Raw genomic sequence first — 15622 nt, 5'->3', positions numbered from 1 at the left:
CTCAGGGCCGCTCTCAGCACTAGCCCGCCACGAATGAACGAGCCATCAAACCATGGCCCAATACAAAGCCAAGCTCTCTTCCATCCCCATATTTTTCATGTCAAAAGTGCTGATAACATATGTACCTCCCGTATCTGTATCAACGACCTGTGCTCTCAGCGGCCGCAAACTTACAAAGGAGTCGTGAGGGTTACCCACATTGATCTTGCGACAGCGACAGGAAAAGCGAGGGTTTGAATATGGAAAAACAGACCCGTAGTTTCCCGACCCACTTGGTTGCCTCGTTGATCATGGGAGGGAAGAAGAGGCAGTGAGTGTATCGCTGGGATGTGGAGAGGAAAAGAGAAGGAGAGAGATGGGATATGCCTTTTGGAGTGAAGACGAGTTGTGGAAGGAGCGATGGGGAAGGAACGAGACTTGCAGCTACGATACAATCTGGATGACAAACAATCGATAACAAGGGCAGTCACTAAGTTCTTCCCGGAAGTCAGACCTACTCGAGCATGATGAACTCAACAAGACGGGGTAGTCGCTAATGGTCACGGAGACTGAGCACGCATAGTGATCACAGACGTGTTGATGCGTGCGCACACCTCTCAAAGATCAAAAGCCGGATAAAACAGAGAGACGAAAGACGAAAGACGAGACGTGGTGGGTTTTTGGGAGGGAGATATCATTTTCTTTTCGTTGACAAGCACGGTCGAAAGGGTATTGCGTGATTTTGTGGTGATGCTTTTGCGCGGTAGGGTGTATCCTCCTTCAGTCGTAGTCCTTCTGTCGGAGTCCTTGTGCGCGCATACAAGCCAGCCAGCCAAGTAAAAAGCTAGCCAGCGAGTAGAAGAAAGAAAACCCCAAACTCCGAGTCCCCTTTCAGTGTAAAAAAGCCTTGGGTCCTCCGTGATGCCATGGTGTTTTTGTCATGTCCTTTTTTGCGCAAGTCTATCAGCATATCGTTCATGCTTTGGGTGTATGTCCAAGAAGTCGCTCACCTCACACACAAGCCCAGGTTCCTCAGACGAGACGTTTATCGGCTGGCGCTCCAGACGTTCTTGAGGTAGCCGTCACGCTGAGCGAGGCGGTTGATGCAGTCGTCGGACTCGCCCATGGCGCGAACGAAGCCGCAGAGGGCGTAGGCCTGGGTCTCGCCATTGAATCTGCCGTTCTCGTCGACCTTGGCGACGGAGATCTGAACAGAGCCGTGGTCCTTGGCCTTGATGATGCGGTTGGTTGCGCTGCACTTGCGGGGGACGTAACTGCACGGTGGAGATATGTCAGCCCTCGTGTTCTTGTTCTGGTCTTCCGTCTGTCTCTTTCTGTCGCTCGAGGGCGCACTTGGTTGGAAATGATCAACTGATCGTAGGGGTATCGTACAGGTCGACGAGCTCTCCGCGTTCGTTCTCCATGTTGACGGTGTTGTGAGGTGGGGGTTGTCGAAAAGAAAATGGGACTGAAGACGACGACGTTCGGGGGTGCGAAAACGGGAGAAATTCGACCTCGTCAAAGCCCACACGCAGCGAGCCTCCCCAGCGCGCGCCATTTCGACGCCAAGGCTTTTGTCCTATTTTCGCGGCCTGTGCGTCGACTCTCGTTCCGGATCATAGTTTTTCCGACCCCGATCTTGCGAGCATCAACTCATTGAGCGTCAATCAAGTCAATCAAGCGCCCGTATAGTTAACACATCGATCTTCCCAAGTGAAAGACTAGTTCACTGTTACGAGCAAGTGAAGTCCGTAGAATCAAAGTGTATATCAGAAGAATGCTGTCGATTGAACCAACCATATCATCGCTCTATGCACCTCAAGGCCCCAAGAATTACCGGTAGGTCGTGTGTATCAATACAAAAGGAGACGCAAAATAAGCGACAAACGCAAGCAGTATTAACAAGAAGAGAGCCTTAAGAATCATATCCATCCATCCTTCTCATGCTTTCATTACAGCATCATAGCTGCGGCAAAGAAAGCCACAAGAGCAACAAGGCTACCCGCGACAACTCTGTTGCCATCGTTGGTACCGCTACCGCTCTCCAATCCTTGCGAGAAGGAGTTGGATCCAGTGTAAGTAGAGCCAGAGCCAGAGTCAGATGAACCAGATGAGCCCGACGAACCACTGCTGCCAGAAGACGAGCCAGAACCGCTGGCAACATCACTTCCAGACTCGCGAGAGCCACCACCAGAGACACCGGGAATAGTTTCAGGCTGAGCGGTGGCAGAAGACGAGGCAGTAGATTTGCTACCGGTCTTGGTAGCAGCTACACTAGAGCTAGCACCCTTCTTGGGCTCCTCGCCAGTGGCAAGGAAGGAGGACAGAACGGTGTTGTTGTTACCAATGACAACAGTGTCATTGGTTCCGTACTTGTTCTCATACCAGTAAGCCTTGTTGCCTTGGTTGTTGTAGCCAGCTGGGGGGTTGTAGCAGTCAACAGTCTGTGGAATCGATCAGTCTTTGCACGCCATCATCATGAAAAAGTACAAAACTTACAACATCCTTTACCATAGCGTAGTAGTAACCGTTCTGCATGTAGGGGCTGCTCCAGTCGATCTCACCACCAGCCCATTCAATGGTACCTTGGGCATTACCGGCTTTACCGGCAGGCCACAAACTGAACTGGACTCTGGAAGGAGTTTGAGGGTAGTGGTACTGTCCAGCAGTCGCGTTGTAGGTCTCGTTACGGTAAAGTGTACGAAGAACCTTGCCATCAACCTCCCAACTGAGAGAGTCAGGCTGCCAATCGATTGTGTAGGTGTGCCACTGCGAATCGGTGTTGGGTGCAGAAAGGTTCTTTTCGTTACCGTCTTTACTCCTTGTCAGCAGTTTGTTCATAGACATAGGCCAAGCATGCATGACTTACAATCAGTAATTCCTTGGAAGTAGTAGTTGCTCTGAGCAGTTGCGACATCGGTACCAATGAACTCGAAATCGATCTCGTCCTTGACATCACTCATCATGATGAAAGCGGTGACAACACCAGCACCTCGACTTGTCTTCATGGTAGCGCTCATCTTTCCGTACCAGACATAGCGAGTGCTACTCAAGAGTGTACCAGACGAGTCCTCGGTCATAGTGAGCAGTACAGCATCGTTGTTGTACATCAAAGGGTTACCAGAGAAGACCCAGTTACCGCTCGCCGGATCTCCCAAGTATTCGGTGTTCTCCACGAAGCCATCCATGCTGCTGAAATCATAATCGGACGACTTGCAGACAGGCGCGGGCATACAGGAATCTATGCTGAACGAATCTTTTGTGTAACATCCTCCCAAACAGTAGGCACCAACACCACAGAATCCGTAGGACGAGCAGCATGGAGCGCTGGAAGGACAAGGATTGTTCGAGTCGCAGGTAATCATGGCCTGAACGGCAGAGGCCGCCGCCACGGTCAGGGCGGCCACAGCGTGGATTGTCTTCATTTTGGATATGTTTTTGCGTCACTAGTCCACGTCACGTATGGCGATTTGTGCGATGGAGCAAGTCGTGCTGAGGCTGAGGGAGCGTCGTGGTCGAGGCCGAAGGGGGAGGCGTCGTAATCACGGGCTCGATGGAGATTGTCGTTTCGTGTAGGTACGAGAGTGTGGCGACAACAAGCGAATGATATTGTCTGATAGAATAGCAATACCCAGCGGTAGTAGTGGTGTTAAGAATATATGGAACAGCGAGGGCGCACGAAGGAAAAGAGGACAAATCGAATCCGTATTGCCTGAGTTGGCGTCAGAGACAAAAATAAGTCAGAGTTCAGGGCCAATGCGAGATGCGGATGGCGGATGCAACCTGCAGGCCAAGCAAAGGGGCGACGGCGTGTTTGCAAGTCGATCATCTGCGCAATCCCGCTCGTATCAAACCGCCTATATCACACCCAGTCCAAATCTCGACCATCTCACAGAGTCACAAGACCATCCCTCTTACACGAGTCTCTTCCCAACATGATCTTACTACATTCATGGTCTTCACTACACAAAGAAGTCCATCATCCTGCATGGATTGTTCCTCGTTCAAGTTTGAGGGTCGAGACTCCGCGGCCTGCAGCCTGCTCCCCACAATTCTCGGCAACTTGCATCCGCGAAACTTCACAACTGTCACTAATCTGCATAACAACCCACCTTAACCTCGCAACGAATCTATGATGGTATGGGCAGATGTGTTAGCTCTACCTATTCTGTTTTCACCTTGGAAGTACGCAAATGACTAACATGAATGTAATGTAATACTTTTGATAAGCCACCTCGAAGAACAATGTCTAAAACGACGATGAATGAATTAAAACCCAACTCATGCGTCTTCGAGACTGCAGCAATACAATGTGCACTAGGAAACACCTTGATAACCCTCGTCCCACCCTAGCCGATGGTGATAGTCCAAAGAAGCAATGAACACACATCTTTCACCATTCTCAGCAACCACGCCTTTCTAACCACCATCTCACATATGTGCAGGGAAGCAGTTATGACACCAAGCGTCAGAGAAGGCTTGCCTAGAAGGTAGGTGTTCGGTTGCTTGGACGACTTGGAAGTTGCCGCATGGAACAGAAGGGTAGTTGGCGTTTCTTGCCCATTCTCGGACACGACTGTGTGGTGAGTCTTCAGGCCTGTAGGGTAAGTGGCGCTCGCCATACTTCTGGCCCTTCCCATTGGTCTTGAAAGCATCTTTTCCGTGAATCTCACTCTCGAACTCATTGAAATTGACCGGTGCGTAGGGGTTTCTTTCGGCCACAGGTCCGTCGCCCTGGAACGAGATCTCCAGACCGTCGCCACCACTCCATCCGTAGCGCCATCCGGGAGCAGCAGACTTGACGTCCCAGCCCTTGCGTTGGTGTTCCTCCTCTTCGACCTTGGCCATGGCTGGAAGCGCTGCCCTGCCGAACCTTGTACCTGTCCAATCCCAGTGTGGTTTGAAAAGCCCCATGCCTGACTCAAGAACGGGTCCTGGCGAGGAAAGTGACGGGCTGGTGGCGAAGTTAGAGAACACAGCCGAGGATAATCCAGTGGAAAAATCTGAGCTGGATCCGCGCTCTCTTCGTTGTTTCATGATGGCTGACTTGGTCTCATAAGGGAGCCCAATCCACTCTTCATCAGGTAGCCAGTCCGGGCACTGGTTGAACGCAGAAGGATATTCAACTGGAAAGTGCTGCGGAATATTCTGATCAAGTGAAACATGAAACATGGAGGGATCGATAGGTAAAAGTACCGGCGCAGCTAAATGTTCAAACTCGGTTTCTGCGATACCCATATGGTAAAGTACAGGTGGTGCGATCCCTGAAGGACGAGGAGTCTCATCGTTCGAAGGTATGAACTCCTCCGAGGTCGGTGTGGGGACGAATTGAGCAGCAGTGGCGCGGAAGGTGAATTCGCCAATTTTAGCCTCAGGCTGTGTTGATGGCTTGGAGATGTGGGTCTTCACGGGACCGCATCTCAGTACCGCAGGATCTCTCTCAGGTGAGGAAGCACAAGAGATGTGACGAGAATGGCAGGCTGCCTGAAATTCGTGCATCTTGCGTACTTGTTGCGCATCCTCAGTAGTGGAAGATGGATCAAGAGATTCTTTAACGTGGTTGCGGCTTCCACGATTCTCGGCTTGTCGAATGGTATGAGCCACGGCAGTCTGCTTGATGGCGTGAAGTAACAGTGCGGAGCTGGTATCTGTGGCGGCCGTCGAAGGACCATACGTGCTCGGTTGCTGCAAAGTCTCTGGTTTGGTGCTAGGTTCAGCAATGGTCGCCTCGAAGTCGTAGTATCCAACAGACTCTGCCTGGGCACCGCCTTGAGTGGGAATCATCCCTTTCGGCTGCTTGAAAACAGAGTCTCTTCGGGAGGCCATGGATACAGTCGATTGTGATTGACTTGACACACTAGACAACCGTCTTCTAATAGGTTCAAGGATGGCTGCTCTGTCGATTGATTTGCAAGCAGCCTTGTCAATCTTGACAACTTGAGGAATCTGATCAGCCACACGGTCAGGCGAGTTGAGATGATGTTTAGTAGATGTAGCGGCGATCAAGATTCTAGAAGGACTACCAGGGCGAGGCAAGCTGCTGGAGGGGTCTGGAATGTTGATTCTGAGGTCAAGCTTTGTCTTCTTCTGTGGACGCGCAGAACTGCCGGAGAAGGCCTGCATGACGCTGGTCTGATCAAACTCGCATGCTCCGTCCAAACCAAATAGGGTTGAGGCAGTAGGACGGCTAGCATGTACTGGAGGGAGTTTGCGCTGGGATGTACCGAAAGGATGCTGTTGTGATGAAAGCGCGGCTACACCGGATGGCGTATCGGCACGTACGGACTTGGGCTTGCAAGGAGAAGGAGCTCTGACGGAGTCGTTCGACCCAGCAGTGCGATGTTTGGAGGCCTTTGTAGGCGAGGCATAGCCTGGCGTCTTTGACGCTGTGGTCTTGGAGAGTGTAGGCTTGCTCGGCTTGGACTTGAGTGAGCTGTCTTTAGAAACGGATAGCTGAGCGTGCGGGCCTCTGACGCGAGCGGTACGCTGCATGGGCTTGTCAGAATCCTGGTGAGCTGCCACTGGACCATCTTCAGGCGTAGGTTGAGGCGACCGGACCTCATCGTTCATCTTCATCCACGCTTGGGGGAGCGACTTGCGTGTGTGTCGATCGGAGATAGTCGTCTGCTGCTTCTGAAGGCGGTAACTACGTCCGGAACGGTCGACAACGCACCAATCGTGGTCTTCCTCTTGGGAGGAGGAGGGACGAGTCACGGCTCCTGGCTCGGAGGAGTTACGGGATGGCGTCTCCTGAGCCACAGGGGATTTGGATGGCTGATCGGGAAGAGAGTTCTTAACAGCCCCTGCATACGACTGGGGAAGAGTTTCGTTACGCGGGGCAGTGGCTCGAGACAAGGCAGGGAAGCTTCCGAAAGGTACTGCTTCAGTGACCGAGGTGGTGGCTGAGGTCGATCGACTTGATGGCAGCTGGCTGTTTTGCTCATGTATCTGCTGCAACCTAGCTGCTGCAGAAGAGGCGGGATGTCCGAGTTGGCGGACTCTGTCTAGCACTTGCTGCAACTGTTCTTCAATAGCCTTGTAGTACTCGGGTGGTTTTCCGCCGCTGATGATGTCGCTGTAGCGGCGCTCTGCTTCCTGAGCAAACTGCTGTTTATCCTCGCTGCTAAATGTCAGAGAACAAAATACAGGGTACCAGGATACTTGGAGAGCACTAACCTTCTTCCGTGTGCATTGAAAATCATGATGCTGCAATGAATAAATGTCAGTGCCAAAGACAAATCAATGGATGAGCCGATGCGCACCTTAATATAATTTGTGTGATATGGGACAATGGATGGATAAGTTGATGAGTGTCTTGCTCCAAGGCAATTGTTTTGACAAGGTTGACACCTTCGGCTGCGCTGGGTGCTTCGTCGGGAAGCGCTTGGACTGTCGCGCCTTCTGTTCTGATGATTTCTTGCTTGTTGGTGGAGTGCGGTTGGGCTAGAGGGCTCGCGCGGTGACAAAGCTTGACGAGAATAAACTCTTGATGTTGGCAATGACCATAATAATGGTATTGATACTGGCACATGATGTGCAAATTGATCTTTTCTTCAACTGACAATGGCTGCACTCATTCGATGAGTCGTCACTCTAAGCCAATTAGCGTGCCACGAGATGATTGATGTGAGATGTTCGAGTGCATGCGACAAACAGACAAGCGCAAACGACCGGCGACACGTCCTCGCCCAAGAAAATCAACACCGAGAAATTCACGATCTCGGTACCTGGATCGTCCTGGTGATTCAGAGAATGTACGCAGACGAAACTCGACGGCTGAAAATGGCTCCTGCACACAAGAAACAGTCGAATTCTTGGAATAATCTTCGTCACTAATGTATCAGCACTTGAAGGTGAGCAGCTGACAACGCCTTCTTCCAATTGCTCCGCTAACCTCATCACTTGATACTTGAACTTTACATCACTTGATAGCCAACCGCCAGCACTATTCGAGGAGAAGAGCTTGTCGCAAGAACTTCTCGATTTCAAGACGCAGTGACTACTTAGCTTAGAACCGCCTTTTCCGCTTTACTGGCGCTTTTGGTTTCTCGTTCAGGTTGTCTTTCAACTCTTTCCTCTTCCTGTCGGCCCTCTCCTCTGATGTCTCTCTTGGAGTCGGTTCTCTTTCCTCGCTAGCTTTGCGCTTGGTTGCTCGAGTCTGCCGGACTTCAGCCGTGATCTCGCGACTCTCACGAGCGCTAGACCCTGGATCCAGGTCCGACCCAGAAGCCTGCTGTTCTTCTTCCATGATGGAAGGGGCCTGTGATGACCATCTATTGAGAGAAGGCTGGGACTGCTGCATCTGAGAGCTTCCTCGTCCAATCTCACCAAGCCTACGTCTTCGTGATGGAGATACCTGGCTCTGAGGAGGCAACATAGATGACGGCGTCGGTGACAGCATTGTTCTCGATCGCAGGCCACGATTCGTTCCGGCTTCGGCAGGGGGATTGGGAGGTGAAGAGGGAGGCAGTGAAGGCGGCAGGGCTTGAGAGCTGGACCTACCTCCGATCGCCCCCAAGCGTCTTGCCTGTGTGTTGGAGAGTTTACTTGGACTGCTAGGCACTAGTGGCTCCACGTGTCCAAGGCGATGGTTGATGGGCATAGGAGGAGGAGACGAAGTGACTTGATCGTCGTCAGTGCTATCGTCGTTTGCATGCTTCAATTTATGCTTTCGTCGAGCTGAGCGGACCGGAGAAGATATGTCGGCAGGCATCTGTCTCTGCAATTGTTCTGGTATCGTCTGTGTCTGCTCACTCTGTTAGTCAAGTCTTCGGTAGCAATGTTGCGCATACCTGAAAGTCTAGATCATCGTCTGTCTCATCATCTAACAGATTGTCAGGCATAGGCACATTGACTGCTATGCTTCCCTGCTGCTTCGTCATGTCCTGCCACCATGTCTCCGACGGCGCCTTTGCCAATCCTGGTATTACACGACCAGACACATCACGAAGAACGGCATAGAGACTCTCTGCCGTCGGTGACGGTCCACTATGTAGAAGCTCGGAGCCAGGCTGGAATGGAGCGAGGCCCGGTACACGACTGGCCACATGGTGCCTCTTCAAAGACCTCTGAGAATTCCTGCCAACTGAAACTCCTGGGAAGACAGAACCAAGATCGGTATTGGTGGCTTCCATCTTGTCAAGCAATCTTGACATGGCATGATCTTTGTCTTTGAGTTTTTCGAGCAGGAAGTTGAGCTGTTGCTGCTGTTGATGAGCCAGAAGAAGAAGAGGAGAGATGACTTCAGAAACCACTTCGGTCGATGTAGCCTTGGTGAGTACCATGTTCCACTCAAAAGGAGGCAAGGGAGGCGGTAGGGGAGCTTTCAGTGCGAGGGTAAGGTCATTCGGAGGCTGCAAAGCAATATGGACGGTAGTGTCGTGTTCATGACGAAGAACACGGCGGATCTGCTCAAGCAGTATTTGCAATTGGACGGCATCATCACCAGGATTGATGCTGCAGCTTTGACTCTCGGCGTTACGTATGATTTCCGGATTGGAGAGACTTTCTACCCATATGTTTGCAAGGTCGGTGATGGACACGGTATAGCCAGCTTCACTGATAACATACTTGACGAGAAGCTTGGGTAGCCCTTCAAGGTCGAGATTGAGCAGCTCCCAGCGCCCCTCCGTGCCCATGTTGCAATTTCTGGATCATGAGGAAAGTCAGAGAGTGGGTGTCACTTGATTGCACGGACGAAAGTTGAGGACTGAGAAAGTGAAGGTCGGTGGCTGGTAACAAGGGCTGGTAGAAACAACTCGGGCCTTGGCGCGCGTCAGAGAAGAGGGTCGAGATGTCGACGCGCGCGTGGACGGACCAGAATAGACCGAGACATGTTTGCTATCAAGTAAATTATCTTCGAATCATTCCATCTGGTCGAGCACGATAATTCCAAGACCCCGGAGCATTGCGAATAGACGACTGGCCACCATGGATCACGGGGCTATGCGACGCGGCGGCCAACCCAGATCCAGCATTCCAGCCAAAAGATCTGCCGCGGATGCCCAAGAAGAAGCGTGGGTTGCTGGGGAGGACCGCTTTGTGCTCAAGCAAGCGAAGAAGAAGGCCATCATAAGAGCCCGCGCCGGTAGAGCGGACCCTATCGATCTGCTCGCCGTCACTCTACGTGCCCTGGACGCTACCCGGGACGGCTACGACAGCGACGACGATGAGGAGGAACTGCCCGCCGTCGATCCCGAGGGTGTCTTCGAAGGCCTCGACGACATGCAGCTGCACGAATTGGACAAGGCCATCGACACATATCTGGCATTGGAGCACAGCAGAAGTAATCGCGACTTTTGGAATGTACGTGCTTGGTCCACCCGGCTTGCTCGAACCTTGAACTGATGCTTCGTGCTAGACAATGAAGGTCATTTGCAAAGACAGACGGTGTGCTGCTCCCGGGAAACTACAGACCGCACGTGGCATGTCATCCGTCACTCCAGAAATCGATCGCTTGCTTGCCCCGAAGACGCACGAACAACTCGAGGCGCTGGAGAAGCAGGTCAAGGCGAAGCTGAGGTCCAACGACGATATTGATGTCGACTACTGGGAAAACTTGCTCAAGAGCTTGTCCATCTACAAGGCCAAGGCCAGGTTGCGCCAAGTCTCCAAATCCGTTGTAGGTGCTCGTCTGCTCTCTCTGCGACAACAGCAAGAACAAGAAGCTCTGGCTCTGCAAAACAAAGTCAGAGGAAGCCTGGCTTCTGCCTCGCAGGCCTCCTCGGAAGAGCTTCATCTGCAAGCAGGAGCGGCTGCTTCTCTAGACCCCGAGCCTCTACTGCGCTTGAATCCGGAAGACAAGACTTTGGTCTCGTTGGAAGAAGAGGACTTCAAGCAGAAACTGGTATGCAATGACTCCGTGATTTTTGCAAAGGTAATCTGCTGACCAAACACTAGATCCAAGACAGACGCAGAGTCCTCAAACTGGGGTACATTCCAGCTCGTAATAGCAACAAAACACCGAGCACCGATCTGGTGCCGTCATCTGAACAAAAGCGTGACGACGTGTCTCGCGTGACAAGCGCACTATACGACCGAGAGGCTGCGAGAGGCTTCAATGATAATGAGGAGGCTTTCAATGCCGAGGAAGACGTCTCGTCCGGAAGACCTAAATGGGCCGACACATACCGCCCGAGAAAGCCACGCTATTTCAACAGAGTCCAGATGGGCTATGAGTGGAACAAGTACAACCAGACTCATTACGACCATGAAAATCTTCCTCCCAAGGTCGTCCAGGGCTACAAGTTCAACATCTTCTACCCCGACCTTGTTGACTCGACCAAAGCTCCCACCTTCCGCATCGAGCGTGAGAATGGTCGTAAACGAGGCGAATCCTTCGCACCCGCCGGCGCCGAAGACACATGCCTGATACGCTTCATTGCAGGTCCTCCGTATGAAGACATTGCTTTCCGCATTGTTGACAAAGAATGGGACTACAGCGCAAAGCGTGAGCGTGGCTTCAGAAGCAGCTTTGACAAGGTATGTTGCAAAATCTTCCTCCTTCCCATATGCATGTGCGGAGCTCGGTCGAGATGTGTTGGTACATGCCTTCGTTTGAGTCTACGTCAATCTTGTCATTCTTGCCGTGCGTTATGCCTTGCCGACGGCAGACACAGTGCACCGCATCATTCCGAGAGTGACTTCGAAGCATACTGTTTTTCCGCATATAGATGCTTCCAATATCTCGGCTCGATGCCATGCAGATCATAATGCGTTGGTCTAAGCTTTTCTGACATGTTACCACAGGGCATTCTTCAGCTGCACTTCCAGTTTAAGAAGATCTATTACAGAAAATGAGCGCCCATTTCGCATTGCCGCGTCATGGCACCCCAACACATCAGCGTCACCGAGCGGTCAGTCACTGCTCTAAAGAGCCAGGAATACAACTACGACTTCATGTTTTGCTGCATGTCAATTCCAAATCATGCATACTCAGAAACGCTCATTGGTCCGAAACATGTGTATCATCGACGCCTTTGCTGCAGGGCCCGGCTTCACGCATGTCTGTACACGGGATCTCAGCATGCTTTCGTTGTAGACTCAACATCGCTTTGACATCAGGCAGACCATGATCCACAGAGACCAATGGTTGGGCTAAAGCTGCTCATATCGTTCTTGTGCTAACCCCAAAAGACGACTTTTGGAGAAATTATCTGGTAGTGTAGAGTTTGCTGTCATTCAAAATCACTATCTGACATCAAGCAGACTCCTACCCTTCTCTATCGAAGACAGTATGAATTAAGTGTTTGACAGGCGAGTACATGGCTGCGTACAATGCCATGCAGCAACATCTTTCAAACAGGTCCTACTGCTTTGACCAAATGCTGCCAGAGTGAAGAGACTGGTTAAACTTCGTACTAATGCGCAGTGCGTGTGTGTGGTGCCTGCAGCCGCTCGCCTGCATCACTAGGTGACACAGCACGACGGATATGCCTTCCGGAACATTCGGGCGTTACCCTCTCCACGTCTTGGTGATTGAGCTTCGCAGTGGCCACCGGATGTGCCATGGGGCTGCGCTTTCATGGAATGCTCTAGCTCCATAGCATCCAAGCCCTCTTTGTGTCCCTGCTGAGATATATCCGCTGTCCATTGTGGAACGTCTGAATTGGAGCCTCTAATGCTTTTTGTCATGCGACTGACCACTCCCTGGTGCTTCTTTCAAGCCAGCTCGGAAGAGCGTATTGGAAATAGCATACATTGTGCTAAATGCTCAACGGGATCTTTCTTTAATTCTCGGTCTGATCACTGGATGCAAGAGCATCAAATTTGCCCTGACTGGTCACATCGTGACAACCGGCTAGTAAGAGCTCTACCCTCGTGGACATCCAAGCCTTTGTCACGTTGCATAAAAGGTCCTTCCGATCCTTCTCCATACGTGTCTCAGATCGTTTTATATTCACTTCACATCCACATCGACATCCACATCAACATCAAAGCTCTAGATTGGCTCAGCTCGTTGCGACACTGTTGCATCTTTCACTTCGTGCTTGCAGTATCAATCTATACCCAACAGCATTACGCCATGTCTTCCTATGCGATCTCTTACAACTCTCAGTCGGACTGGTGGAACCAGCCTGTCGATGACATTAATAGGCTGTCGATCGCCCATCACTGCCGTTCTGACAGTATCAATGGTCGCGACTACCCTCTCCAGCAGCACAGCCCGGAAGGCGATCCTGGATTTTTTGCACCATCACAAGCCAATGGAATCTTTCCAAGCAACCAGATCATGCCCAACTACTGGATTGGTGACTTGCCTCAGTTCAACGAGTTATCCATGTCGTTCGCTCTGCAATCGCCTCAAGCTATGCAAGGAGTCTACACGAGCCAATTCGTACCATCAGCATCACTGCCACCAGCTGCTTTCAGTAAGGAGCCTTTGCCTATCGATCAGTTCTCAAGCGGCGACTTGACGACTTTCGACGATACTGCTCCGAATTCATTCTATCACAACATCCATATCCTTCCGCTCTCTGATGTACCGGCTTTAGAGTACGACAGCACATCAGATGAACTCGCGTATAGTCGTCGACAATGGACCGACTCTCCTGTGCCTGATGAATTACACACTCTGGAGGACACTGATGAGGCCGATGACAGTCTGGAGAATTCAGATCCTTGTTATGCAGAGCTACTCAGACAAGCTCTAATGGAGAAGGAGGACGACCACACTATGCTTCTGAAAGATCTCTACGAGTGGGTTCGCACTCACAGTTCGAAGGCCCAGGATCCCAGTAACAAGGGTTGGCAGAACAGTGTGCGACACAACCTATCTATGAATGCGGTTAGTACTTTGAATGTCTTACCAAGCGGCTTTTGCTTACAAAATGCAGGCGTTCGAGAGGGTACCTCCACCCAACCAAGAAGCAGGCACCAAGAAAACAAGTTACTGGCGACTGACTAAACATGCCGTTGACTACGGCATCCGCTCGACCACTCGCTACCGTAAGGACAGCAAGCGCAAGACGCAACGCAATCCCAATCCCGCACCAATCCGAGTTCAGGCGGGCGCCAAGGGTGGGCAGGCGACTCGCCGATCTGTCCGCCGCCAGCAACTGGCTGCATCACCGCTGAACGGCATCTCGCCCTCCTCCGACATGACGCGCCAACGTAATCTTCGTCGTCCACATCAGGTTCACCAACATCCCAGCACTCAGGTCGAGACATCTTCGTTACAGCAAAGAGTTCCGCAGACAATGTCTACCAATACGTCTTACTTCAACAGCACGGCAGATATGTTCAGCCTTTCCAATGCTTACCCCGTGGACAACAAGATTGATGAGACCGGTGATCTTCTGAGGCCTTACGTCGGCGCTCAACCCTATCTTGATTGGTCCGCCTCGCCTTCACCGATGGATCATGTGGCTAGTGAAGCTGGTGTTTGGCGAATGGATCAAAAGAATATGGGTCTCTGAGCATTCTTCGAGGCACAATCATACGGCCAGGCTCACGAATGCTGCAAATGCACTCCAGCTTCAATATAAAGTGAGTACATGGTACTATCTTGCAACTGATCTGACCTGGCGGCTCTCGAGACATGGCTGGATATGGAGGCTCAGCGTGTTGTATAATAGATTGGTCTGCATTTAGGGCTCGCTAATCTCAGTGTCTTGCGACCAGCTCAATCTTTCAGATGCCTGCCTAGGTACACGTCAATTCTGAACATATATTCCAATGTCGACTCAACCCCCTTGCCTTTTTGACATTACCATAGTCTTGGTAGCCTCGTATTATCGAGAAATGAGATGGTGAATTGTGACTCGCTTGGAATGGTGCTCGAGAACAGGCCATGCATTGGCGTGATCCGTGATTCACGAGCACAAGGCAGACATACACAGACGTGGCACTGTGGAGCACTTCGCCATAGAGATCAGTTGCTGCGAATGGCGGTCGCGACACTGTCGTACAGAATAGCTGTCATGGAGTGCAGTGACATATGCGGGAAGGCTTTGCAAGTCTGGCGTTGTGGCACTGCATATCCTTCACAGCAGTGGCTCTTTCTGTCACCCAGCCGGGGAATTTTTATCAAATAGCATGTACGATTTACCGGGCAACAGCTGCCACAGTGCCTGACATCAGGAACGCTAGCTCATCGTGTGACGGGACATCGAGCACATGCTACATTGTCTCGGTTGTCTATTTTATCCTTCGATACTTGAAATTTGGCCTTTGTGACATCGTCAAGAGTGTTTCAATATAGCTAATTCAAGTTAATGTGGTAGGCTTCCCTTTTGACAATGAATCCCATTGCGTGCACCCGGGACTTAGAACAGATCCGGCAGCCCCGGTGCCGGCAGCCTTTTGCGCCAGTGTGCATCTTCTTTCATCCACCTTACTGCGGGGATTCATTTCCTCCAGGATACTATGTTGGCAGGTACTCGTCTGATTCGTCCCTTCTCCAAAGCAGCACAATCTCGCCCATCCCTGCGAATCTTCATATCTTGCAGCAGAAGTCTTTCTGTTCTGTTGTGAGAGTCCTGCTGCGGCACCAAATCTTATGCGCTCAGGTGACCTGGTTATCAACGACGCTGTAATCTCATCGCAACCTGGACAGCGGGTCAGATGTATCTCGATACGAATGCAAGATACATCTTGAAATCATTGCCAGTTCTGACACTGCCTGCATAAAGTGCTAGCGAGG

The 15622-nt window shown here is 51.4% G+C and overlaps 7 protein-coding genes across 7 annotated transcripts; 3 read left to right on the top strand and 4 right to left on the bottom strand.

The window, feature by feature from the left end:
- Window positions 1–1024: 1024 nt before the first annotated feature.
- AUEXF2481DRAFT_2997 (uncharacterized protein) lies at window positions 1025–1403 on the bottom strand (the record flags this gene model as incomplete). Its single annotated transcript, XM_013490181.1, has 2 exons — window positions 1025–1253; window positions 1372–1403. 2 exons carry the CDS (start codon window positions 1401–1403, stop codon window positions 1025–1027), a joined length of 261 nt encoding a protein of 86 aa, XP_013345635.1.
- A 394-nt stretch (window positions 1404–1797) lies between these two features.
- Window positions 1798–3762, bottom strand: AUEXF2481DRAFT_37685 (glycoside hydrolase family 16 protein). Its single transcript, XM_013490382.1, has 3 exons — window positions 2849–3762; window positions 2479–2792; window positions 1798–2423 (listed from the first exon to the last, which is right to left on the bottom strand). The coding sequence occupies exons 1-3, from the start codon at window positions 3402–3404 to the stop codon at window positions 1932–1934; spliced, it is 1362 nt and encodes a 453-aa protein (XP_013345836.1). The 5' UTR covers window positions 3405–3762; the 3' UTR covers window positions 1798–1931.
- A 180-nt stretch (window positions 3763–3942) lies between these two features.
- AUEXF2481DRAFT_37683 (uncharacterized protein) lies at window positions 3943–7587 on the bottom strand. The gene is made up of 3 exons (XM_013490381.1): window positions 7242–7587; window positions 7156–7185; window positions 3943–7099 (listed from the first exon to the last, which is right to left on the bottom strand). Exons 1-3 carry the CDS (start codon window positions 7508–7510, stop codon window positions 4411–4413), a joined length of 2988 nt encoding a protein of 995 aa, XP_013345835.1. The 5' UTR covers window positions 7511–7587; the 3' UTR covers window positions 3943–4410.
- A 103-nt stretch (window positions 7588–7690) lies between these two features.
- AUEXF2481DRAFT_37682 (uncharacterized protein) lies at window positions 7691–9681 on the bottom strand. Its single transcript, XM_013490380.1, has 2 exons — window positions 8772–9681; window positions 7691–8725 (listed from the first exon to the last, which is right to left on the bottom strand). The coding sequence occupies exons 1-2, from the start codon at window positions 9615–9617 to the stop codon at window positions 7988–7990; spliced, it is 1584 nt and encodes a 527-aa protein (XP_013345834.1). The 5' UTR covers window positions 9618–9681; the 3' UTR covers window positions 7691–7987.
- Window positions 9682–9763: 82 nt separating this feature from the next.
- On the top strand, window positions 9764–12120 carry AUEXF2481DRAFT_579751 (uncharacterized protein). Its single transcript, XM_013490558.1, has 3 exons — window positions 9764–10284; window positions 10340–10825; window positions 10879–12120. Exons 1-3 carry the CDS (start codon window positions 9910–9912, stop codon window positions 11689–11691), a joined length of 1674 nt encoding a protein of 557 aa, XP_013346012.1. The 5' UTR covers window positions 9764–9909; the 3' UTR covers window positions 11692–12120.
- Window positions 12121–13003: 883 nt separating this feature from the next.
- On the top strand, window positions 13004–14396 carry AUEXF2481DRAFT_2992 (uncharacterized protein; the record flags this gene model as incomplete). Its single annotated transcript, XM_013490180.1, has 2 exons — window positions 13004–13765; window positions 13815–14396. The coding sequence occupies 2 exons, from the start codon at window positions 13004–13006 to the stop codon at window positions 14394–14396; spliced, it is 1344 nt and encodes a 447-aa protein (XP_013345634.1).
- A 165-nt stretch (window positions 14397–14561) lies between these two features.
- On the top strand, window positions 14562–15116 carry AUEXF2481DRAFT_580505 (uncharacterized protein). The gene has a single exon (XM_013490557.1). It carries the CDS (start codon window positions 14727–14729, stop codon window positions 15012–15014), a length of 288 nt encoding a protein of 95 aa, XP_013346011.1. The 5' UTR covers window positions 14562–14726; the 3' UTR covers window positions 15015–15116.
- Window positions 15117–15622: the final 506 nt, after the last annotated feature.

Source organism: Aureobasidium subglaciale (genome assembly GCF_000721755.1).
Source record: "Aureobasidium subglaciale EXF-2481 unplaced genomic scaffold scaffold_5, whole genome shotgun sequence".
Classification (NCBI taxonomy): domain Eukaryota; kingdom Fungi; phylum Ascomycota; class Dothideomycetes; order Dothideales; family Saccotheciaceae; genus Aureobasidium; species Aureobasidium subglaciale.
The sequence above is the reverse complement of the archived record's forward strand: the minus strand, read 5'-3'. Positions and strand labels throughout refer to the sequence as shown.